This window comes from Furipterus horrens, unplaced genomic scaffold (assembly GCF_987537825.1).
Source record: "Furipterus horrens unplaced genomic scaffold, mFurHor1.1.pri manual_scaffold_1, whole genome shotgun sequence".
Classification (NCBI taxonomy): domain Eukaryota; kingdom Metazoa; phylum Chordata; class Mammalia; order Chiroptera; family Furipteridae; genus Furipterus; species Furipterus horrens.
The window spans coordinates 55,445,089-55,471,232 of record NW_028327171.1 but is presented as its reverse complement, the minus strand read 5'-3'; the positions used below and the strand labels follow the sequence as shown (position 1 = coordinate 55,471,232).

Here is a 26,144-nt window from a genome sequence, read left to right as displayed (position 1 = left end):
AACTGCTAGAACTTATAAATGAATTCAGTAAAGTACCAGGATAAAAAATAAATATCCAGAAATCAGTTGCATTTTTATATACCAATAATGAACTACCAGAAAGGGAAACTAAGGAAAGAATCCCAATTGCATAAGGAAAAATACCTAGGAATAAATTTAACCAAAGAGTTAAGAGACCTATACTCAGAAGATTATAAGACACTGAAAAAAGAAACTGAAGATATAAGTAAATGGAAGTATATATTCACTCTCATGGATAGGTAGAATTACCATCATTTAAATGTTCATACTACCCAAAGCAACTATAGATTCAGTGCAAATCCTATAAAAATATTAATGGTGTATTTCACAGAACTAGAACAAATAATCCAAAACTTTATATGGAACCACAAAAGATCCCAAATAGCCAAAGCAATCTTGAGAAAGAAGAACAAAGTTGGAGGTACCACACTACCTCATATTAAACTGTATTACAAAGCTATAGTAATCAAAACAGCACAGTACTGGAATTTGTAAAAAGACATATAGATCAATGGAACAGAATAGAGAACCGAGAAATAAACCCATGCCTATCTGGTCAATAAATATTTGACAAAGAAGGAAAAAGACAGTCTATTTAATAAATAGTTTAGGAAAAATTGGATAGATAACATGCAAAAATATGAAACTAGACCACTTTTTTATACCATACACAAGAATAAACTCAAAATGGATTAAAAACTTAAATGTAAGACTTGAAACTATAAAACTCCTAGATAAAAACATAAGCAGTAAAATCTCAGACATTTCTCTTAGGTATGTATTTTTTTCTGACATTTCTCCTTGGGACAGAGAAACAAAAGAAAAAATAAATTAAATGAGCCTAAAACAAACTAAAAGTTTTTGTACAGCAAGGAAAATCATCAACAAATGAAAAGACAACCCACTGAATGGAAGAACATAATTGGCGATGAGTCATCTGATAAGAGGTTAATATCCAAAATTTTAAAGAACTCATACAACCCAACACCAAAAAAACAACAATTCAGTTAAAAAATGGGCAAAGGACCTGAACAGACACTTCTTCAGAGAGTACATACAGATGACCAATAGACATATGAAAAGATGCTCAATGTCGCTAATCATCTGAGAAATGTAAATTAAAACTACAATGAGATATCACTTCACCCCTGTCAGAATGGCTATCATCAATAAATCAACAAACAAAAAGTGTTGGCAAGGACATAGAGAAAAGGGAACCCTAGTGCACTGTGGGCGGGAATGAAGATGGTGCAGCCACTGTGGGAAATGATATGGAGTTTCTTCAATGTAAATGCTTTTTGACCCAGTGATTCCACTTCTGGGTATATATCCAAAGAAATACAAAACACTAATTTGAAAGATTATATGTACCTCTTTATTTATTGCAACATTATTTATAACAACCAAGATATGGAAGTAATCCAAATAGATAAAAATGTGGTGGGGCATATATATATAATGGAATATTACTTGACTGTTAAAAATGAAATTTTACCATTTGCAACAGCATGGATAGACCTAGAGGGTATTTTTTTTTTTTAAGTAAAATAAGTCAGTCATAGAAAGACAAATACCATACAATTTTACTTTACAAGTATAATGTAAAGAACAATATAAATAAACAAACAACATTGAAACAGACTCATAGAGGCAGAGAACAGACCAATGGTTGCTGGAGGGGAGGAGTATTAGAGGACTGAATGAAAACAAGGAAGGGACTGAGAGGTACAGATTAGCAGTTACAAAATTATTGTGGGGATGCAGAATACAGCATAGGACATATAGTCAATAATATTGTAACAATTATGTATGGTGTCAGGTGGGTACAGGAAATATTGGGGGAACGCATTATAAAATATATGATTTTCTAACCACTATTCTGTACACTGAAACTAATACAATATAAGCATTGAATGTAAACTCTAACTTAAAAATATAAAGATAAATAAAGATACACAATCATGATAAGACAGGGAGAGGAAAACTTAACCATGTTAGAGAAGATCAGGAGAACATAACTACAGGCACAGTGAATGTTCAAAAGATATGAACATGTCATGCACAATTGATGGAAATAACTCTAAAACCTTAGATGAATGGAAAATTTCCTAGATACATATTATTTACCAAAACTACCTAAAGCAGGGAAAACTGAATAGATATATAAGCATTAGAGAAAGTGAATCAGTAACTAAAACTTCATTCACCAAAAACACAAGGCCCAGATTATTTTATAGCTGAATACTATCTTACTTTCAAGGAATAGATCATTCAATTTTATGCAAACCTTTCAAGAAAAAAAGGTAAAGGAAGAATGCACCCCTAAGTCACTTCACAAAGCTATTATAATTCTCCTGAAATCAAAACCAGTCAATGGCAGTAACAAAATTGAAAAGTACATGCCAATCTCAATTATGAACATAGATGCAAAGATACTGAACAAAATAATGGCAAGCCAAATACATCCATGTAAAAAACAAACAACAACAACAAAAATACCAGTGCATTATGACTGAACTGGTTTTATCCCAGGAATGCAAGGATACTCTAACACTAGAATATTTAAGTATAACTTACCACATTAACAAACGAAAAGAAAACATCTCGATGGATATAGTAAAACATTGCATATAAAAGGTTCAACACATACTGAACACAAACATTTTTGTTAGTCTAGGAAGGATGGCCTTCTTTTATATATGAAGGGAAGCTGGTAAAAACCTATAGGAAATATCATATATGGCGGTGAACCCTTAGAAGGGCAATCCCTTTTAAATCATTTACGTTTTCTCCTTTTGATGCATGTTTTTGGTTGTCTTCATATTTTTTATTTTAAGGAGTGAACCTCTTGATGTAAAATATGCATATTTGTCATGTTATTTATTTAAGATAAATTCCAAGAGGTAGAATTTCTCAGTTCAAGGTTTTACATCCTATAAATATTTTTATGTAGAAGGATTGTACAAACTTACAGTGACACAAAGATGTTCCTGGGAGTTCTATTTTTATTTATTTTTATTCAATGGATATTTATTGGGTGTTATGATATGCTAATCTTTCTGCTGGGAGCTGGTGTTCAGTCATAAACACAACAAATGTGGTCATCAGCTCCCTACTGGAACTCACGGATTAGTTCATCTTGTATATCTTGTTTAAGAAACTGCCTGTTTGTGACTTTACTCATTTTTCTGAGTGTTCAGTTTGATTTTTCCAGAATGTGAGATTCTAGGGTGCTCAGTATCTAAACTATAAAAGGTACAAGGAATGAGATCTCTTTGGGTACAGTAACTTTGTTTCCCAAACCAAAAATAGAAAAAATGGTGGAAAAACAGAATTGTACTTAGATGAGGACCAAGAAGAAAGTATCTGAAATAGCTAAGTCCCAAAAAATCTAACATGTGATTTCCTCACCCGTGGAAAGGGAGTGCCACACACAGAGTCAGAGGGCACAGGCCACTGACTGGTCACATCCCAGTTTCACCTTGAGCAGCCCCTGCACTTCTGATGTGGGCTGCAATTTGACTTAACCCAGAAACCCCTATGGAGGAAAACACCTCAATACCATTCATTATTCTCAATCAGCAACTTGAACTTCAAAAATAACACAAAAGTTAGTTCTGACAAGATAGAAAACTAACTTCAGCTGCTAGCTCCTTCCTCCCAAATAAAACCTGTAGATAATGTACCTCATAATTGAGAAGAAACATGATTCTGAGCAAGTAGCAAAAGTATAACTTTTGGAGAGGCCGGAGGTGGTCTTGGAGCAGTGTGGAGAATGGTGGGACCTGGAAGCAGGCAGAGGAGGAATGGGAAAAGGTTCAGTTAGAGGTTTTAACTTCTGCATTACCTTTTCCCCTGCTGTTTTGGGGTGATCTTCCCCTGCCTTACTGCAACAGCCTAGGGCATGCATTGTGGTGTAAATGGGGTAGCAACTGGGCAGGAAAGAAGTTGATCTAAGTGAGGGAGGGAGGACACTTGCTCTGCCCTTGAGCATCTTCTCCATCTCCGGTGGCTACAAATGCCCAGGCTGATGGACAGTGACCTAGAGAGATTGCCTCTTCCCAGTTTTGCTTCATTCTAAGAATTGAAGGGTGAGTCCCTGACAGAGGAATTGCCAGAACAGTGAACTCAATTCAATTTGGGGAGTGCATCAAAAATTTGGTGGTGCTGAAGGCTTTCTCCACCCTGGAACTCATCCCTTCTCATCTCCTAAAATCACTGAAGGGACACTTTAGTATATACGAAGTCTGTCTGGAAAAAGTGCAACCATTGTTAATATAATGAGAACAGCTTGTGTGACATCAATGTAACCTGGCAGCCAAGGAGAGTGGAGTGGAATGTGCATGCATGAACAATGATGACTTCACTGTACTAGTCAGTGAGGGCAGGAGACACCACTGAGTGAGCATGTGTACTGTGTGGCTGTTGCCTCCAAAATCACTGAGCAACTAGAGCAACGAATCCACATCAAATTTTGCATTAAGTTTGAACATCCTCCACAGAAACTGTACGTATGATTCAGAAGGCTGCAGCTATGGGGAACTGATGATTTGCAGCTTCATCATGGCAATGTGCCCGCTCACACATCACATCTCGTGCAGAGTTTTTGATGAAATATCAAATCACCCAGGTGACTTAGCCCCCCAGATTTGGTGCCCTGCAACTTCTGGCTTTTCCCAAAACTAAAATCACATTGGAAAGGAAAGAGATTTCAGACCATCAATGAGATTCAGGAAAATACAACGGGGCAGCTGATGGCGACTGGGAGAACTGTGTGAGGTCTCAAGGTTCCTACTTTGAAGGGGACTGAGGGAGGCATCATTGTTTTATGTACAATGTTTCTCGTATCATGTATCTTCTTCAATAAATACCTCTATTTTTCATAGTATATGGTTGGGTACTTTCTGGACAGACCTCATATATGTGCCTTTCCTCATAACATTGCTAAAAGTAGGTTACTAATATTAATAAATAACAAAATAACTAAAATAAGATTAAATACATAATAATATAAGAATAAACTCTGTGTTTTGTATACTAAACTGTAAACCTGCTTTTGCCCACCTCTGTATTAAATTTTTTAAAAGGAGTTGAAATAGAGAAGAAGAGTGAACATTCACTTTTATCCAACACAAAATTAGAATCAGTCAATTAAGGAAAAGTCAGTGAAAGCAAGGAATCATTAAAAGTGATACAAATACCTCGGACATTTAATTGTCACTTATATAAATGCATATTCATTTGCCAATCTTTTGATAGAGGCAATGTTGTTGTTGTTGTTTTTTAATCTACGGTTTTAGGTTGTCTTTCTTTCTCAAAACACACCCAAAATATATCTCCCAGAACTTCCAATTTCTATTTCTGTGTCTTTAGTTCAGAGCCAAGAATTAAAGACATTGGCAAAGCAATATAATTTAAGGATCCTTCTATATATAAATACATATTTTTACAACATTTTACAGTTGTTCTGTTCCCTACATTTTAGTTGCATTTCTAAGCAACTAAATTTTATCAAGTCTTTTCTACACATTTAACTTAGTTTTTTGGCGAAAAAAAAAAAAAACCTTTCATGTTTGCACTAAATTAATCTATGTAGTTAAATTCCACAGTAACAAATGTCAATTGAAATCAAATAAACAGATTTCGGAACAAGTGGAATTGAGTACTGTTAAGCCTAAAATTCCTGTAGTGGGAGCAGAAGTGACGTGGGCACCCTGGAAAGTAACTCAGTAGCCACCAGCATTGAGGGTACAAAAGTCTTAGGCCACTGTGCTTAACAAAAAGAATGCAGGACTCAGCTAGAGAGTGAGGACTAATTAAGAGCTGGCGACTATATGTAGCAGAATCTTTCCCTCTATATACGTATATGATTTGCATTACATATAAACTCATTTTGAACATTATCAAAAATATACATATAATCCAAGAGAACTTTCTAAGGGTAAATTTAAGATACCTAAACAGTTTGGAACAAAAATAAAATTAGTTCTACACCACCGAAATAAGTTAGAGCTAAAATGCTTATTCAGAATTGGTTTTTAATGGGAAACTATAACTGCCATTCTTGGAAACAAAGAGAAATGCATTCTTGTACTGTAATAATTCATAATTTTTGAAATTCTATCTTATTTTGTCGAGGGTGTGCAATAGCTTAACTACAAAGAGCCTTGAAGGAAAAGAAAGCCCAACAAAGTAAATCAGTATAAAATCAGAGTTCCCTGGTGTTCGGTGGAAGCACTGATAATCTGCATTCATCGCATTCTCACTGTTCACAAAGGAATGAGTCAAGCAAACTTAATTTCATCAGCTATTGATTTATTGCTATTCGTACCATCAAAAAATCATTTGATAGCTATTTTCCAGTTCAATGGCATTATCAATGTCATATGTTTCTGTCTTTCATTTTCATTGATTTCTCTGATTTATTAAGACTTTCACACTCTCCAGTTTCTCATCATGCTCAGCAGAATCAATGCTCTACTCTAAGCTTCAAGCTTTCTGTTGCATGCCTTTCCATAATCCATTCCACCATAGCTCAAAAATTGAATTCAAAATCTTCTGCATAATGAAAATGATCCTTAACCCTTAGTCGTGTTTTTTCTTTTGTCAGTCAAATCAATTAAATCTATAACCATCTGGAAAACAAACTATTAAGATTTAAATATTACTGTTTACATATAATATAAGGTTGTGTGTTATATACATACATGAGACTAAAAATCATATTGAAATGCATAAGAAAAAAAATCTGTACCTCTTTACCTTCTAAGTTGAAAAACATTTACCTTTGTGTATCGTACAAAAGATGACCCCAAAGCAAAATAAAAAATTGAGCAGAGAATTATTGGTCAGGTTAAGTAAGTCAGTTCAATAGTAAATCAGTTTAATTTGTCTTCATATTCTTTTTTCTAAAAACTAGGAGGTGGGTAAGGGTGGTAAGAGAAATTTTTCTGAAAAGTTATAATTACTGTTGCTCCATTAGAGTATTTACAATGAACTAATTTAGAAAGCTTATCAAAGTAATTTGAGTATGATAAATGAACTAACATAAGTGACATTGTTTCTTGGGAATAATATAACTGAAGCAAAGGAGCTTTTGAAAGTTTCAAGATAGTGTTACAAGCAAATGGTATTTCAAACACATGCTTCAACTTCTGACTCTGAAATACAGAAGACAAAGCCTTTTTGAATAAATACTGGTTTGATTCTAGTGTTTTGCATTTGTCCTGCTGTTCTGCATTTCATTGAAAAATAGCTGATTATAAAACAACACTAAACAATGTCCTCAACCCTAGGTTTTGAGTGTGCAATGCTTTCAGCAAGGAAATAGGGTGGCACAGAGAGGTCAAAGTGCAGCTCATGGTGTTTGGGGCTCAATATTCTGTATGTTGCCAATGGGAGCTTGACGTGTAGAAAGAGCACATGGTCCTTGTAGTGGATGGAAGTGGTCTATCCTCAGCCACGTGTGGGTGGCTGATACTCAGAAAATTAGCAAGGGCTGCGGTAGTGGTGTTCCACTCAGAGAGCTTACACAATGACATCATTAGAAACCTGTCCTTTTTTGTGTACATTCTTCATACTCCCCCTCAAGAAAGAATTTAACTAGGCTAATTACAAAGATAAAAAGACACACAAAATGAGTAATAAAGAAGATTAAGAATAGTTAAATGAAAAAAAAGTTAAAGAAATGAAAAATTAACCTTTAAAAAGTCTGATAATGTGGGAATTTTCCATGCCAGTGCCTGATATAAATATCAATATTTCTTTTGGTTTATTTAAAAGATTTTTTAAAGCACAGGTTTAATTTCCACAGAGAAAATATATTTTTTCAACTAGTTAATTTCCTTTAGCTAGTATTTATTGGCAAAACCACAGAGAAACTAATTATGTTATGGCTTCACTCTTTTTTTCCTCCCCTAAGAACCAGTTCTATTATATTTACTAAGAAGATCCTTCTGGAAAACACTTATTTAAATGTATGTCTCATTACCATAGCCCCCAGGCTTTGTAGTCTTGTGGGGAGCAGATAAAATATACAAATATAATATAATATGAATAGTGACTAATGTTCTGAACAAAGCTTAATTAGGGCACAGGATAGAATTTAGCCGAAGGTTAGAATATCATGGATGATTTTAGATGCTCAGTAAGACATCCCTATGAGGCTACCACTGTTCTCATCCTTGTCTGACATGTGAAAAATTCTACACTTCAGGTCCCACATAGCAACCACAAACTCCTAGGAAAATGTTTACTTTCAAGACTAGCAAGAGTGGACTGTGGCAATTGCTGCCTAAAGTGTAGAATTGCCTACTACTGCAACTATTCTCATAGAAATTTTCTTTCTGCTATTAGAGCAGTGTGGAATAAAATGATATCCTATATGACTTATTTTCTGTAAACTAAGAGGAAGAAGTAGGATAAGAGGTTGGGAGTGATAGAGAAGCAAACTTCATCTCAGTGTAAGGGAAAATTTTCTAACAGTTACAAATGTCCAAAAGTGCCATTTACTTCTTGTAAGTAGGGCAAGTAGTGAGCTTCCTGCCTTTGGCAACATTCAAGTACAAGTTGGGCAGCCCCTTGACAAGAGTGTTGGAGCAATCCAACATTGGCTCTCTGTCTGGACATCACAAGGTGTGGGGAGCTGTGTATGGGTTTAAATTCATCAAGATAGATCTAAGGACAATCTTCTGTGGGGACCAATATTTCTGATCAAGATCATGATTATAAACACTGTAAAGATAGAGATTTGGTAAGCTATTCTTAATTTAATAGCGTATTAACTTAAATGCAACCTTACAAAACCTTAAACTGAATTTTCTTTATTATCCCCCCTGCAAAAAAGAAACCCAATGAATCAAAACTTGAAAACCTCCAGAAATAAGAAACTATTATCAGTGCTTACTGGCTAAAGTAATTTAGCAAATTCATAGAAATATAAATAACTTTTCCCTTAAGTTATAAGCTCAAGTATTTCAAGAAAATCTGGCTACAGTATTTATTCAGTTTACTTCCTTAATGATGCCTATTCATCTTCCTAAAAACATGTTTTGTTGTAGTTCTATAGGCTGTGCTTTTGAAATTCTCATGATTTTAAAAGTCAAGTTTAAAGGCTACAATGAAATGCAGGGTGACTCCTGGGTGACAGCCAGGAGTGGCTTGGGGCCCAAGAATTCTCAAGCAAAGAAACAGGACAAAGAAGCAGCTCTCTGAACACTTCTGTGGTAAACGCCCTCTACTTCAGGGCCTTACACCCCTAAACTTCAAGAATTAAATCTTGGATTTGGAGCCTGCCTCGGGCTGTGGGGCAGAGACAGAACTTCCAAACTGCGTGATGTTAATCTTATATTAGGTCATATAGATATAGATATACTCATATTTATATTTTTATATATTTTAAAAGTAAAAGTCTTTAACATATTTTCTATCACAATTTAAGTCATTAAAAAAAAAATCCCATTAGTATCATTACTATTTTAGAAGTAGTAACTCTTATTATTAGTGTCCTAAGTCTAGAAAGATCTCAAAGGATTGCACTGATACTCATATGTAATCAAAGTCTTCAGCTTTATAGGCAGGCTGCGTGCTGGGAACCACGATCTTGACAGGCAACAGAGCCTTTATATCACTTACATCTTATTGGTAAATATCTCAGAACTTTCCTAACAATGTATCTCCTACGCCACCTTTAGAGCCCCTAGAAATTATTGAGTTCACCTTGAGCAAATTTCCTCAGGACTCGGAACTAAACAAATGTTAGAATCCCAGGATAGAAAGTTTATAATTGCAATAAAATATATTGTAATATTTTGGAAATCCTCCAATATAGGAATAAAACTAATCACTTATTCTTCAATTTGTTCAAAAAGTTACAAATAAACTCAATAGTATATAAAAAATGAAAACTGAGATAGTCTCTAAAGAAAGTACCTAGTTAGGAATAAAGGCATATTGTATAAACAAATAAAAAATGAATCCTGGGACAAAACTATGGAGAAAATAAAAGAGCATGTTTTAGTCCTTCTTTTCCTTTTATTTGTATTACAGTTTCGCGGGTTCTTTAACATTCCAGCTAAAATGAATTTCAGTTCAGTACTTAAACAAGTAGATGAAAGTCATGGATTGTGTCAGACTATACTAAGTCAAATAAAAGTCATGTTGAGGAATTCACGTAAATTTAATTAGTATTAATTAAGCAGGATATAATGAACTGCTGTAATATTTCCCTACATAAACCATAGGGATATGGTAAAATTATTCTTTTACTAATACAAGTCAATCAAAATTAGTGATAAACATATTTTATAAAATACTCAGTAAATAACTCAGACTAAAAAACATAGCATCTAATAAGACCAGATAAATTGTTTAACATATGAATATTTTCTATGAACTTTCAAAGGTTTTAAACACAGATTGACCTCTAATGCAGTTTAAATATTTCCCTAGTCTTGTTTGCACTATTAACTTGCTTTTTGTTTTCCCCTTAAGAGAAGCTTTGCTAAGCAAAAATTACTTTTAATCTGGGTCATCTCCAAATTGTAAATCGGTGGAAAGAAAACAAATATTGTTTACTATACTGGATAAATAAAATGTTGAGTCACGTTATTATTCATTGGCACTGAATGAAGAGGAAGTAGATTTGAGGTTATTCATATTGAATATTAATTTAACTAGTTTAGTTTGACATTGTTATTGTTATGAAGATGATAATGATGATTGGTTTGAAGGTGAAGATTTTGCGACATTGTTATTGTTATGAAGATGATAATGATGATTGGTTTGAAGGTGAAGATTTTGATTTTTGTTTTTTAATTCATCCCAAAATTGACCTATAAACCTATTTCTACAGTAATTGACTACTCTAGGCCCAGTGGACGTGGGCAATGAAGTCCTGAAAATCAAATTGGTTACTTCTGTGAGCATGGACATACTATAGATCCTCCTTTTGAAGCATGTCTTCAAGAGATTTTTGTGTGTAAAACTAAATTTAATTTGCCCACACACTTCACTAAGTGCCCCGAGAGGGAAATTATTATGAAGGCTGTTTATTTAAAAGAATGTTGTCACATGATATAAAAAGACAAAAGAGTGCTAATCAGTGCTGCTGCATTGTTACGAAGGGACCTTTCTAAAAATGCTAACAGCCATCTACAACTTAAAATAAGTGAGTCTATCAGACTGTCAAAGGTGTTTAGAAAGAAACGAAAACTAATTATGGCAAGAGTGTGGGGGACAGGGCACCCTCTACCCTGTTATTACAGATGCAAATTGCTATATTCTTTCTGAAGAATGGACTGGTAGTATGTTGAAAAAGAAAAGTTAATGTATACACTGATTGAGGTAACCCATGTCTAGGAATTAATTTTTTGTAAGGAGTAATGGCTCAGCTGGGGAGAGATTTGTACAAAAGTGCTCAATGCTTAATTTATAAAGAGGAAATATGGAAACAACCAAATGTATAGTAATGGGTACAATGAAATAAAATTTGGTGGGAAGTTACAAAGGGTTATTGTGCTGACATTAAATATTGTTTAGTCAATTCAAATTTTTTGACATGGAAAAAACTTACAAAAATGTTAATAAAGTAACATATAAAAATATGGTCAGATTTATGTAGCATTGTGCAAGTTGTCTATTCATCTATAATCTATGAATCTCGGAAGAAAATTCTACCAAAGATAAGTGCTTATGTTGTTGCTATTTGTATTTTTCTGCACTCGAAAGCAAATTTTAAAGAAAATGAGGAAAAGATTAGAAATAGGTAAGAATGGTTGATAATTTCCTGAAAATAAAAAGATGAAGAGCTGCTGCTTGAGCAAGACCAAATGAAGAAATAATTTGGAGCATGTTTTATTCTAAAATTTTTATTATGATTTTATCTAGTATTTTTAACTATGAAAATAATGCAGGTTTGTGGTAAAAAGAAATAATAGTAATACAAATGTCAAATGTCCATAAAGTGAAAGTTATCTGTATATATTAACACACTCAAGGGATATATGCATACACAAATATATCTATTATTTTAAAGTATATTTTATTAATTATGCTGTTACAGTAGTCCCAATTTATTTTCCCTGTTTCCCTCTTTCCAGTAGCTCCCTTCCCTCCATCAATCCCACCCCACTTAGTTCATGTTCATGGGTTGTGCATATAAGTTCTTTGGCTTCACCCTTTCCTATATCATTCTAAACTTCTCTCTGTCTATTTTGTATCAACCAATTATGCTTCTTAGTCCCTGCACCATTTCCCCACTTCTCCCCCTTCCCCCTCCCAGCTGATAACCCTGCAAATGATCCCCACACCTATGGTTCTGTTCCTGTTCTGGTTGTTTGCTTAGTTTGTTTTTGTTTTTTAGATTCAGTTGTTTAGAATTGTGAGTTTGTTTTCATTTTAATGTTTATAGTTTTGATCTTCTTTTTCTTAAATAAGTCCCTTTGACATTTCATATAATAATGGCTTGGTGATGATCAACTCCTTCAGCTTTACCTTGTCTGGGAAGCACTTTATCTGCCCTTCCATTCCAAATGATAGCTTTGCTGGATAGAGTAGTCTTGGTTGTAGGTACTTGCTTTTCATCACATTGAATATTTCTTGCCAGTCCCTTCTTGCTTGCAAACTGTCTTTTGAGAAATCAGCTGATAGTCTCGTAAGAAATTCTCTGCTTTTCTCTTGCTGCTTTTAAGATTCTCTCTTTATTTTTGACATTTGGCATTTTAATTATGATGTGTCTTGGTGTGGTCCTCTTTGGGTCTAGCTTCTTTGGAACTCTCTGTGCTTCGTGGACTTGTATGTCTATTTCCTCCCCCAAATTTGAGAAGTTTTCCTTCATTATTTTTTCACATAGGCTTTCAATTTCTTGCTCTTCCTCGTCTCCTTCTGGCACCCCTGTGATTCAGGTATTGGCACATTTAAAGTTGTCCCAGAGGTTCCAAAGCCTCTCCTCATTTTTTCAATTCTTGTTTTCTTATTCTGCACTGGTTGACTGTTTTTTCCTCCTTATGTTCCAAATCATTGACTTGAACCCTGGTTTCCTTCTCTTCACCATTGGATTTTTGTGGATTTTCTTTCATTTCATTTATCATAGCCTTCACTTCTTCCCTTATGCAGTTGCCATACTTAAGCACATTTGTCAAGTCTGTGAGCATCTTTATTACCAGTGTTTTGAACTCTACATCTATTAGGTTGGCTATCTCCTTGTATGTTAGGTTGGCTGTCTCCTCATCGCTTAGTTCTCCCACTGTAACCTTGATCCGTTCCTTCTTTTGGGCCATACTGCGCTGTCTCCTCATCTTGACATGCTCCTGTGTTTGTTTGCCTCTGTGTCTTAGGTAGAGCTGTCACACTTGTTATGTTGTACGGAGTGGAGCCTTAGGCATTCATCAGTACAGGGCGACTTGTTTCACCACGTTGTGGTGCTATGTGTGGGGGAGGGCTTTGAGGGGAAACAATGCCACTTGCTCAGCACTTGCCCCTTTTCCAGGCACTTCTCCTGCTTCCCGTATGGGACTGGCGCCTCTCTAGCTGTTGCCTTGGCCATCATTCCCAGAGTGGGTGCATCTGTGGATGTCCTGAGACTGTGGGGGCCCTTTAAACAAGTGGACTCTGCTGAGAGACCAGCAGTTTCTTCTTCCAACCCTACCCCCACTGGTTTGCATGGTCAGAAACATTGAGGCTTTATTGTTTCCAGTGCTGGAAATGTGAGCTGTGTGGTATGGTCTGGTGCTGAGAGTGCTCCCCAGGTGTCCCTCTCAACTTTTTAAAATGTATGACTGCACTTTCTGTTCACCTACTGCTGCCACCACTGCTGCCACCACCATACCATGTCCTCTCCACCTCAGCTCCGCCCCTCCTACCTGTCTGGATGAGTATTTCTTTTTTATATCTTTGTTTGTTGGACTTCTATGCAGCTCGATTTTCTGGAACTTCTGGTTTTCTCTAGTTTTGAGGTAGTTGTATTCTTTCTTAGTTGTGGAGGGAGATGCAGCATGTCTGTCTAGGCCTCCATCTTGGATGGAAGTATCTATTATTCCTTTAACTTATATTTTATTATTTAAAATTCAATCTTAGATATCTTTCTGTATCGATACATATAGAATTATGTATGCTATTATATGATTACATCATATTTATTTAACTGTTTCTTATATTATAGGTATTTGTTTCTAGGTTTTTGTTAATGCAAACAATTCTTATAAAATTTCTTGATTGAAAAGTATATACAAAATTATGGTGTTTTTTAAAATATGTTCATAAGTGGGTTTTATTGTCCCATTTCCACTCTTTATTCTCCTGGAATTTATTTAGATATAAGGAGTGAGTTAGAAATTCATCTTTCGTTATTGGTTTTTTTCCCCAAATTAGCCAATTTTTTCTGTAATCCTTCTAAACAATATATCTTTTCCCAAAATGGTATTATAAAATTGTCATTTCTGCCTAAATTGATATACATATTCTGTGTGTTCCATAATAAAATATCATAAAAATCTGGGTAGGAAATTGACAGAAATGGTTAGTCACTCAGAAAAATAAATAGGCAAGAGTTAGCTATGAGGAATAGCTGATGTCAGAACAATTCTCTCTTAGGATGCAACTAAAAAATGTTGGATAAAATATAGAAAAGCAGGTGTTCAAAGGAATTGACAAAGCAACCATGGCATCCAAGACTTGAAGGACCAAAACACTAAGTAAAAACAGATTAAAGCTAAAGTATGTTAAAGACATAAAATAATAAAGATAATAGAGAAATTAATGAAATAAGGAGAAAAAGAGTACAACATAGAGAAATCAACAGAACCAAAGTTGCTTCTTGGAAACATTCATAAAATTGATAACTCCCAAACAAGATTTATCACAAAGAAAACACACAAATTGCCAATATCAGGTAGGGGGAGAGATGTAAGTACAGATACAAATATATTGAAGATCTGATGAATAACTGTATGCAATAAATAGGAAAATTAGATGAATAACAAACATAACTATCTAAGACTAATACAGAAATAAGTAGAAAAGCTGAATAATGCTGTATCGATTAGAATAATTGTATCTATAATTAATTTTTTTTTCCATAAAAAGAACTCTAAGTCCAGAATTCTTCTAAACATTTAAGGAAGAGAACAGGAATCTGCTTTGTGAAATGTCAATACTTTAACAATACAACCTGGTAAAGACTAAATAAGAAAGGAGAATAATAAGCCAGTCTTTTGTCATATAGACACAAAAGTCCTAAACACAATATCATAAAATTAAATCCATATCTCAAAAAGGAACAGAAGGAAATTTCATTAATCTGTTAAAGAGTTTCTATAAATTTCATAGAGAAATATTGAAAGTCTTCCCTTTGAGATTGGGAGTAAGGCAAAGAAGCCCCATCATACTTCTGTCCTGCTCTGTACCATCTAACAAGTCTAAGATGCAAAATGTATAATAACTGGAAAGAAAAAAGCAAAACTATCCCTATTTGTAAACAACATGATTAAAGTTATAAGAATTATTAAATAAATTTAGTAAGGCCCTGAATACATGATCAATAAGGAATCAATTGTATATGTTTATCTAGCAACAAACAACTAGAAAAGAAACTTTGAAAAGAGTGTCATTTATAATAGCAACAACAACAATAAAAACTCATCAAATATCTCAGACTAAGTCTAACAGAAGATATGCATGATCTTTATAAAGAAATTACTGAGAGAAATTAAATAAATCAAAACAGTTATAAAAATATATGATGTTCATGGAGTCAAAGTTTTAATACTGTAAAGATGTGCATTCTATCCAGATTCATCGATACATTTCCTGCAATTCCAACTAAAATACAAGTAGTTGATTTTTCTGCAAATGGACAAACTGATTCCTTAATTCAAAAGCCAATGTCAAGAGGCAAAAGCATGTATTTAAAAAGGAGCTGTCAAATCCTGTATTGGCAAAAATATGAACCAACCAAAACTGTTGATGGAATTCAAATCCCTGCTATCACTTTAGAAAACTGCTGGGCACCATGTTCCAACAATTCCATGCAAATGCAAACAGGTATTCACAGCAGCAAAATTCTTCACAGTCCCAACTGGAAACAAACTAAAGGACTATCATTAGTAGAATGAATAAATAATTTGTGATATATTCATATAATGAAAAAATAAGCTACTTCTGTATATAACATGAATAATTTCATAAGCAGAGCTGAGCAAAAGATGACAAATATGAAATAGTACATTGTCTGATTCCATTTATAAAAAACTGGAAAACAAGGAAAGCTAACTTGTGATGATGAAGGGCTAATAGTTGCATTGGGTGTGGGAGTATAAGTAGGAAGAAGAACAAGAGTAATTCCTGAGTGCTAGTAATATTCTCTTTTTAAATCCTAAACTATAAACAGATGAGTGATATTCTTTTCTGAGTAGTTAAGCAACAGTAAAAACATTTTTTAAACATGCAAAAATAACCAGGAAAATTCTGAAGAAAACAGAACATCTATATCTATGAAATGTTACAATATATTATGGATCTACATTCATTAAAAAGTGTGTGGTATTGGTACAGGAATAGACAATTGAAACAAAGAGCAGGTCCAGAAGTGGACTTAAATGGAAAAATCTAAGTTTTCTACAATGTGTATGTAAACAGTTACTTGAAATTTTGGTCAATGTTAGATTTCAATTACTTAAGTAACTAAATTATCCAAGGGAAGAAAATACCTAAAACAAATATTTAATAACATGAGTTTCTATGTACAATGTATAGGACAAATTCTCATCACATCTAAACAAGCACAGGGGAAGAAAACACCTGATTTTTCTCATACACTTATTTCCCCTTTTATGGTAAGAAATAGATTAAAATTGGGTGGTAGTAGTGAGTAGGAAAAACAGACTTTGCTACTAACTGAAAAAAAGTCAAGAAGTCAACCATACACCCTTTTGTTTATCATCTCTGTTGAGTCACAGAGGTGTTTTGTTTTGTTCTGTTTTGTTAAACTTGTGCAGGACTATAAAGGTTTTGTAGCATTTTAAGTGATGGAAACCCCAGTTCACATCAAAAAGTGATTTCTTGGTCTCTTTAATGCAAAACTATAAGGGTAGATTTTGCACTGGGAGAGGTTGAACACAGAGGATTAAATAGTATCATCAGGATATGGCTTCTCTCTCAGATGGTTATCTCCCATGATCAGGATGGCTAGCAGCAACTCCCTTAGCCTGCATCCAACTTAATTCTCATATAGTGAAAAGGTGGGGTCTTTGTCCCAACATTCCCTGCAAAGGCCTCATTGTATTTCTTTGGCTCTAAATGCATCACAGCCATTATGAATCAAACTTGCTGGCTGGAGAAATGCTTTGATTTGAGTGGTTTAGTCCCAAATCACATATTCCTTATCTGAGCCATGGTGGCATCAATCTGGGGGCTGAGAGTGGGGAAAAGATGAACCCCAAAGGGAAATCAGAGTGGTCACCAAGAAGATGTTGAATGGATCCTAATTGAAAAAATGTCCCATCTAGTGTAAAATACATAGGGGAAAATGCCCTATGAATTTAACCTTGACATGTATTTATTAATGTTAAAACTGGACAGCTGCTATGAACTGAATATTTGTGCCCCACCCACCAATTCAGAAGTTGAAGCCCTAGCCCCCAACGTGATGGTATATGTAAGTGGGGCTTTTGGGAGGTAATTAGGCCAAGGGAGTGGAGCCCTCATGAATGGAACTAATGCACTTGTAAGAAGAAACTTGAGAGACGTGATCTCTCTCTCCACATGCAAGAACATAGCAAGCAGGCAATTACTGTTTGCAAACCAGGAAGAGGGTCCTCACTAGATGCGTTATCATTCTGCACCTTAATCTTAGATGTCCCGACCTCCAGAGCTGTGACAAATAAATTTCTGTGTTTTAAGCCTGCCCTGTTTATGTTATGGCAGACTGAGCAGATTAATACAGCCAGAACACTTTTGGAAAAGTAAAGTTTTCACGACGTTGAAAAGTGTTCCCCATTCCCTATATTCCCCCCCATGTACTCCAATTTTCTGTGATTATTTGGCGATGGAGTGTTCAGATGAGCTGTCCTAGGACATAAAACGAGTGCTCAGGACAATTGATGGTTGCTACCATCTTATGCCAAAGGAGCTGTGTCTTTTTTAACCCACTCTTTCTATTACTGGTTTTAAATAATGTTTCTGACAAGTTCTGTTTTTCTGTCAACTGTCAGTAAACAGGTATTGGGAATTATTTGTAGTGCTGTAAGCACATTGTATGAAAAATGAGTTCTTAACAACCCAAAAGAAATGCTTCTAGAGATGTTTAGGTCTGAGAAAGAAGTTTTAGGATTTCCAGATGAAAAGTCTGGAATATAAACTAAGTCTCTCTCAAATCTGCCTCTATTGTAGCTCCTGGACACATTTCCTTTTTGCTTCTAATCTCAAAGTGGGAGAACATTTTTCATGCTAAACTTAAATTGTTTAGTTAATGGTCTAAGAATAATTCTGGGGAGCATTTGTCATCATAGATGTTATTACCCCATTCCTCTGACTGAATTTGACATATCTATTGTGTTCTTGCTGTTTAGACTGATCCCTGGGATTAATCATCTTTTTTTTTACCAGCTAGAAATTGTAGGCATTTAATGGATATCACTACATCAATCAATTTAATGAGTTCCATTGTCTGGAGTTTAAAATATACTTACTGATCATTCTAATGTTGGACTATAATTGACACTCATTCTTATTCCAAGTTTCCAAGTTTTCCAAGTTTGCCCTTCCTGCCTGCCCGAGGAGAGTAATTTAGCTGAAGCATTTTTTTTTTTTTTTTTTTCAGGTTCTGGGAACTCAAGTGCATTTACTGGGTGATGTGCAGAAGGATCTAAACAATCCTTGTTGTTTACTACAGTGCACTTTAAGCAATCACGTAGTTTTGGTTTCTATAACAGAATATTCTATCATCCCAGTAGGAATGACAGAATGTAGAGAGCACAGCAAGCAGTCAGCTAGTCTGCAAAAGCTAAGCACAAAGCCAAAGGGATCCCATCCCAGACAAAGGAGAACTATCTAGTCACCAAATAGGTTGCAGGTTACTGAGTGGATTCAAACCTGAGTCATAATTAATGGTTTTGGTTTCTGTTTTGTTTTCAGTTGTTCGAATTTATGAACTTCTTGGCTGAGAACGTCATCTTCTGTTACATGGGCCTGGCGTTGTTCACATTCCAGAATCATATCTTTAATGCTCTTTTTATACTTGGAGCCTTCGTATCCTTTGAAATATAGAGTATGGGGTGATGAGAGAGGACAAACTACTTACATTTATTGATTATTCTGTTAAATTGTTAAAGCAATTTCCTCAGGTTTACTACAGGATAAAATTTAAGGCAGATACGCAATTTCTAGTTAGGGGAGAAAAGCATCCTAAGAAATTGGGAACTTTAATAAATGCTTATGGTTCAGTGTAAGAACTTTGGAAAATACTGGGGTAAATAAATGGAGAGAACTAAAGGAGAGTGACTTTTTTGAATATTCAAAATATGTTTAAAATAATAAGTCATTTACATAAAATGTCAATCCATTCTTTAAAGAGAAATATATTTAATCTAAATTAGCGTGATCAGAAGACAGCCAGGATTATGAAGCTTTAGAAATATTTTTATTACAAGATGGTAAAATCTTTCCAGTAAGAACTTTGAAAATAGGATATACAGAGTAAAGACCAGATGAAATTGGCATGATGGATGTGCTTTCAATATCTTAATCATTGTGCACATATAAGTTTATTTTAATAAGATAATCCTTTCCTATAAACAAAATAACAAAAAAATCTAGACCTCACTTTTCATGCAGAGGACTTTTGTAGCTCTAGGCCTGGGTATAGACATTCCCAGTGGCAATGACTATTTAAACAAAAAGATACCGAGACCCTGGGGATGTCCCCAAGGACAGTCAGCAGCTGTTGTCCTTCTTTCCACTTGGAAATGGACCAATGCCTCCTCAGATCACAGGCAGATGACCTTAGAGCCAGGAGAGTCAACCCCTTTGTCAAAGCCCTGTTCTACCAAGTACCTACCTGCACTTGCTTCCTGTTCTCTCTTCACTGAGCACTTTATTCAACTCTCAAATTTCATCCAGAACTTGGATTTTAGGAGGAAACTCTTCTTTCCAAATAACCCCACCTGATTTGAGGGCAAACTAGAATAGGTAGACCAGCAATTTTCAACCTTTTTCATCTCATGGTACACATAAACTAATTACTAAAATTCTGCAGCACACCAAAAAAAGAAAGAAAAAAAAAGTATTTTTTTGCTGATCTGACAAAAATATTTAGGTATAATTTTGATTCCTTCACACCAGATGACTATTGCTGTGTTGGCTGTTGCCATTGTTTTATTTGACAATGTAAGGGAGAAGAGGTCAGTGTCTCCGCTGAACAGTCAAGTGTTGCATGTTTTACAAAGTCTTTCAGCACACTGGCTGAAAATCACTGAGGTATCAGAGAAGGAGTCCAAGACAGCAAAATGAGAGATGACTGCCACCAATATTTTCATAAACTTTAAATTTAAAGTTTGGATTTAGTAAAATGCCTCTTAAAGCATTAGTTGTATTACACATTTAGATAGGCAATACCTCCTAAATTAAAATCACCAAAAAGAAAAAGAAAATAAAACAAGTGAAGCTTGCCAGATACAGGAAGTATAAACTGCTGGAAAGTGAGATGGAAATCAGGAGCCAAAGCACATTTATCCTCTCTAAAGTACTGCTTGAGAAGATAACGCCAGAGCCTCTGCACACTCTCTGCCTCCCGTTTTGCAACAGAATTGAGCATAAAGTTAGTCATCGGCAGAGGAAATGTGATAAGAAAATTTACAATGATTGAAATGGTATTGGGTTAACAATTGTAAGATAAATATATATTCAAAGAAATGCAGAATCCTCTATTATTTCTGAAGAAGAATTTGCATTGAAAGATGAATTTTGGAAGCAAGCTGGACATGCGTGTATTGACTTGTTTATCCCTGCTTTCTGGGTCATATTATGGAGAAATTGAAGAACATAAATGTTAAAGGTTCAGGACTCACACCCTTATTGCAGCATGTTTTCCTCAATGTGTCCCTGTGCTTCACTACAGCTAGCAATTTTTGTTGCCAGAGCCTGCAACATATATCCCCTCTCCTTCCTCCTGAATCTGGGCCGAAAGCACAAGATCCCCTGGAACTTCCAGCACATGATGATGTTTTCAGGTATGTGAACTATATTTGGTATCGGTGCTACGTTCTCTCACTTGTTCACTATGTGGAAAACCACGGGGAGACGTAGAGACTTTCTGGGGAAGCATAACTCCTATTTACCCCATAGTACCCAGCACCATGCTGATGCTCGATAAGTTCTGAACAACAGTGGGAATTTTCTTTCCAGAAAAAAAAAAAAAAAAAGGAAAGGAAATCTTGTTGGGATGGCCTCAAGGTACAGCACCAGCTAGAGACTGGCCTAGCATAGGTATTGGACTTTCTCCCAACCTATTTCAGGTCAATTTGCATACTTGAAGGTAAGTAGTCTGTAAATGGTGCCATCCTTGTTCAATGTTAAGGCTCCTTCTCCCTGGAATCCCTGTCCCTTCCCTATGCCGAGCTCCAGTACCTTCTCATGGTTAATACAAAAGCAAATCATATCTAAGTATGCTCAGTTATTAGCTGAGAAAACAGGTATTCTTTGCACACTTACCAGGTGCCAAGAGCAGTTCCAGGCACTGGTGGATGAACTGACAAAATCTCTGCTCTCAAGAAGCCGATGTGCTACTTGCTTAAACCATACCCGAAGGCTCCCTTTTCCAAAAGAAAATGCACCAAATGAATTTGCTGACCCTGAACTACTCTGGGGATTGTGGTTTCTTTTTGTTCAATCAGTTTTCCTACCATTAGTCTTTCCTGTTTGGAGACCTTTCCCCTTACATGCCTTCTAGGTGTGTATGCACTTAGGTTACACTCACAGGCAGTTCATTGGAAAATATGAGAAAGTAAAACAAACAATAACTTCTCTCAGACTAGAGCAAACAAATAAAATTTCAGGTATATAGGAGGACATGGAAGAAATTTCCAAAACTATCACTGATTGAATATGTACTATTTGCTACTCATTATAGGTCAATCCTATGAAGTAGATATCAACCCATTTTTTAGATGGAGAAAGTGAAGTTCAAGATCTCAGAGACGTTAAGTAACCTGACCAAGGACAAAAGCATTCTGGAGCTCAGGTTTATGGGACTCCACTTTAAACCCAACAAAGTGTTTCAAAACCAACATTTTTAGAAGTAGTACTAGGAATAAAATGCTTGTTTCACCTACTGTTTTATTCTGGCCTGTTCCACACAGTAAAGGGGGGGAAGCTCCCAGGTTGAGTATGAGTTATTTAATAAAGTACAGGCAAATGGAGATCAATAGTTAAAAATTACTGCCTGGCTCGGTTGCTCAGTTGGTTGGAGCATTGTCCCATGTACCAAAAGCTTGCGGGTTCAATGCCCAGTCAGAGTGTGTATGGGAGGCAACCGATCAATGTTTCTTTCTCACATGGATGTCTCTCTCTCTCTAAAATCAATGAACATATCCTTAGGTGAGGGTTTTTTTTGTCTGTTCTTTTAATTACCCTCTGTTGGCATCTGACGGTGCTTCCCTACATTTACAGACATGCTAGAGTGAAACAGAGAATCGTAAAGAGGATCAGTTGAATTGACAGGTAACTTTTAACTTAAAACAACAATGAACTTTGGTAATGAGTTGACTTATATTATGGGAAATCAAAAGGCAAATATGATAACATAAATAGGAAGTCAGCACTGGGTTGCATTTTATTAAAAAGCATTTCTAAGAATTGGAAAGTTTTTTTCCTTCTTTCCCGTCAAAATATCAGTAAGTACCTGTGCCCTGAAGAATACTGGCTTATTTTTAAAAATTGGATATTGTATGTTAAACAATACTTTATTTTTAAAAGAATATTTTGAGGAGTGTAGGGTTTTAGATAGCCGTATTGGGGCTACCTGGTCTGATGGTTTCTTCAGGGTTTGGCACCTACGTTTGTTTAGCCATAGAATTGGGGCTGCATTCAAAAATGAGGCCCATGATACACTGTGTAGGATCAGGGAATGTGAAGAAGCCCTGACTTTGGTGCTATCTTTATGATATTCTAAAGCAGGGAGTCAGCAAACTATAGCCTTTGAACAAAATCTAGCTCATGCCAGTTTTGTAAATAAAGTTGAAACAGCTGGACCTTTTTTGTAAACAATTATCTGTGGCTGCTTTTGCACTAAAAAGTTAGTGTTGAGTTGTACACGGCCCACAAAAGCTAAAATATTTATCTACCCTCTGGAAGGAAAACATAACTTTGTCACGTTAATGGAATCAACATTCTTGGTTTAATTCATTGGAATGCCAATCAGCCACTTCTATCTTTAAAAGGAACACCATGCCAGTATTTCAGGACACCTATATGCCTATGACTCTAATGTCCAGAGAATGACATCTGAGCATCAATGTCATCTGCCATTCATCGAGTCACTTACTGTTAGCAGTTTAGCAGTTTAACCTCAGGAGTCAGTGTCAGCTTGACCTAAAATGAGCTGTGTTTATATATTGGACTGTTTTTTTCTGTTTTGTATACCTTTCACATTGAAATGAGTTCAAATAGCAAAGAGATTGGGTTACTTCATATTTCTAGTGCCATTTCTGTTACAAGTTAATAATATTGATGGTGTTCCCTCATATGGTGGAAAGAACATTGAATTTTTCACCAAAAACTGTATTCTTTCTTACCTTTAAAATGAGAAGATCACAATGTTATATGGTTATGTAATGGAATCATAGACACTCAACTCACAAGTCACTCTACACCATACTAAGACCTTTCATGAGCAATGTTTTGAGAGTCATAGCCAGGGTAATGTAGTATAGGCACATTGGTCTCTTTTGCAGATTAAGGGTGGGGAGTAGAAGATTGGATATCTTGCTGACAACCGCAATACTGATTAGGATGAAATTGAAACTTAAACCAAAGCTTCTTGGCTTTGAATTTAAAGCCTCTCATCTACTTGACACTACTTCAGATTTACCCTCAAGGTCATGAGAACAAAAGTTAAATCAAAACCATGTCCTTCCTATCCCAGGCCAATCCCAGCATGTCTAACATGTTCCTCATGCAAACCTAACCCCCATCCAGTTCAAAACAAACAAAACATATGGGCAACACCCCCTCTAGCCATTGATTCTGATTTTACACGGCACCTGGTGACCCCCATCAGAGTGTAGGAAGTGTAAGAGTTCACCACATGCAGGGCAATGCATTGCATCCAAAGAGAATGCTCCAGATTCAGCTTTGATTTTTACTATGAACTCTGATATGCTATACCTCATTTAGGACCCACAGATTCAAATGTATTTGCCAGGATATAAAGAATATAAAAGGTCAATTTAAGGTAACTGAACCAGAGGAGGAGGTAAAGATGCAGATCAAATAACACACTGTCTAGCCTGTTCTAGATGTGTGGGAATAACCCCTGCTGAAGCTAAAAGGAAAAGCCTGTCCCTTTAAAGAATGTGTGCTTTACAATATAGCTTAATGTTCTTAATTATGCCTGGAGTGGTCTTGGTTATTCAATAAGGGTGACTTTAGTAGTCCTCTGGTGGATTCTAGTTGTCCATGCTCCACTAATAAATTTAGATGGAGCCTTTCTTTACTTAGCCCAAAACACTTTCATGGTGCTTTGGAGAAGTTCACAACAGTGACCCTCCATCTGAAATGACAGTGTGAATTTATTTACACATTTGTTTATTCACAGTTATCCAGCTGTTCATTCAGCTGACATTTCATAATACCATTTCTTGGGTAGGCATTTGGGTGAACAAAGACAAAGACATGGGCCTTTCCCCCAACAGGCTTGTGCCTAACAGAGAGAGCTTGGCTTCAGCACACGCTCGGCTCCTAGGAGAGCGCACCACAGATGTTTCAAAGGCTAGTCAAATAAGACCCAGAATTTTCTGTCTTAGTCAATTACACCTACCACTTGATAATGCCTCTTCCAACATTTTTACCCTCACCAAATGCATGTCCTTTGGCACTGGGCAGAAGAGCTGGCCATGCCTTCCACGCAGAAGATTCACTTGTAAAATTAACAAAGCTTAAGCTTCAGGCCCCCTCATTTATTATGCAGGTCCCTTCCAAGATCCTAGAAGGATCTGGGGGCCCTAGCAGTGTGTTCTGTGGTATATAAAGTTTCTGTAAAAGATATTTTTTGTGTTGTTTTTCTTTAATAATGCCCTCAAAATGTATAAGTTTCTCAGGCCCCACAAAACCAGAATCAGACCAGTCTCCAAATCTGGATATACCTGGAGGTGAAATTTACATAGGAATCCAGCTGCTTGTTACTCACCTCCTGGTCATGAGCGGGGCCTTCAGCAGCACTGAAACAAGGGCCTGGAGCTCTGTAGATGGCTCTGGAGTAGCAATGTTTTTGAGTAAATCTCACATTGTTCATGGAGATTCCCATTGCTGCAGCCACCCTCTACCCCACCTCCAGCTTTTGCCTCTAGAGTGAATTAAACTGAGTGAAGTGACCTCAGGGCCCAGGTGGAATTTCTCACCTAGTACAGACCCTACCTAATTCACCTTGTATAGACTAGTAATCTGCACACAAATAAAGCCATGAAAACTGAAAATGAGGAGGAAGGGTGTCAAGGTCATGAGTCATTGTCCCTGTCTTTTCTGTCTTGAGAAGCTGTTAATGCAAGTTCTGTTTTTGGTAGCTAGGTTGCAGTCAAAGTCAATTGAAGAATATTACCCTGAGACATTTTTAAGACCTTCTTTATAGTCAAGGCCAGGAGTTCTGAACTGCTCTGGTGTGTCATGTGACACCAACACGAGGACTTAAGAGGACGCTGAGCTCCCCTGAAACTGTTCCCATAGCTCCAGAGCACAGCCCTACCTAATGCCAGGCATGCGCGGCCCTACTCCAGAACCCAGCTCCTTTGAAACCAAAGAGACGGAGCTAGGTGGTTTAAATTAAAGGAGGAGATGAGCTTTGCACAAATTAGCTTTTCTACTGCTGTGGTGCCTAATACAAAGATCAGGCCTCTTGTTTTAATTCAAATCCATGTGCT

The 26,144-nt window shown here is 36.0% G+C and overlaps 1 protein-coding gene across 1 annotated transcript in view; it reads left to right on the top strand.

Moving 5' to 3' along the window:
• Positions 1-26,144, top strand: part of SLC9A9 (solute carrier family 9 member A9) — a 534,896-nt gene that overhangs the window by 302,341 nt on the left and 206,411 nt on the right. Inside the window, exons 10-11 of the mRNA XM_090275635.1 lie at positions 19,150-19,263; positions 21,131-21,242. Of these exons, the coding sequence (XP_090131761.1) occupies positions 19,150-19,263; positions 21,131-21,242 (226 nt within the window). The remainder of the gene's footprint in view (positions 1-19,149; positions 19,264-21,130; positions 21,243-26,144) is intronic.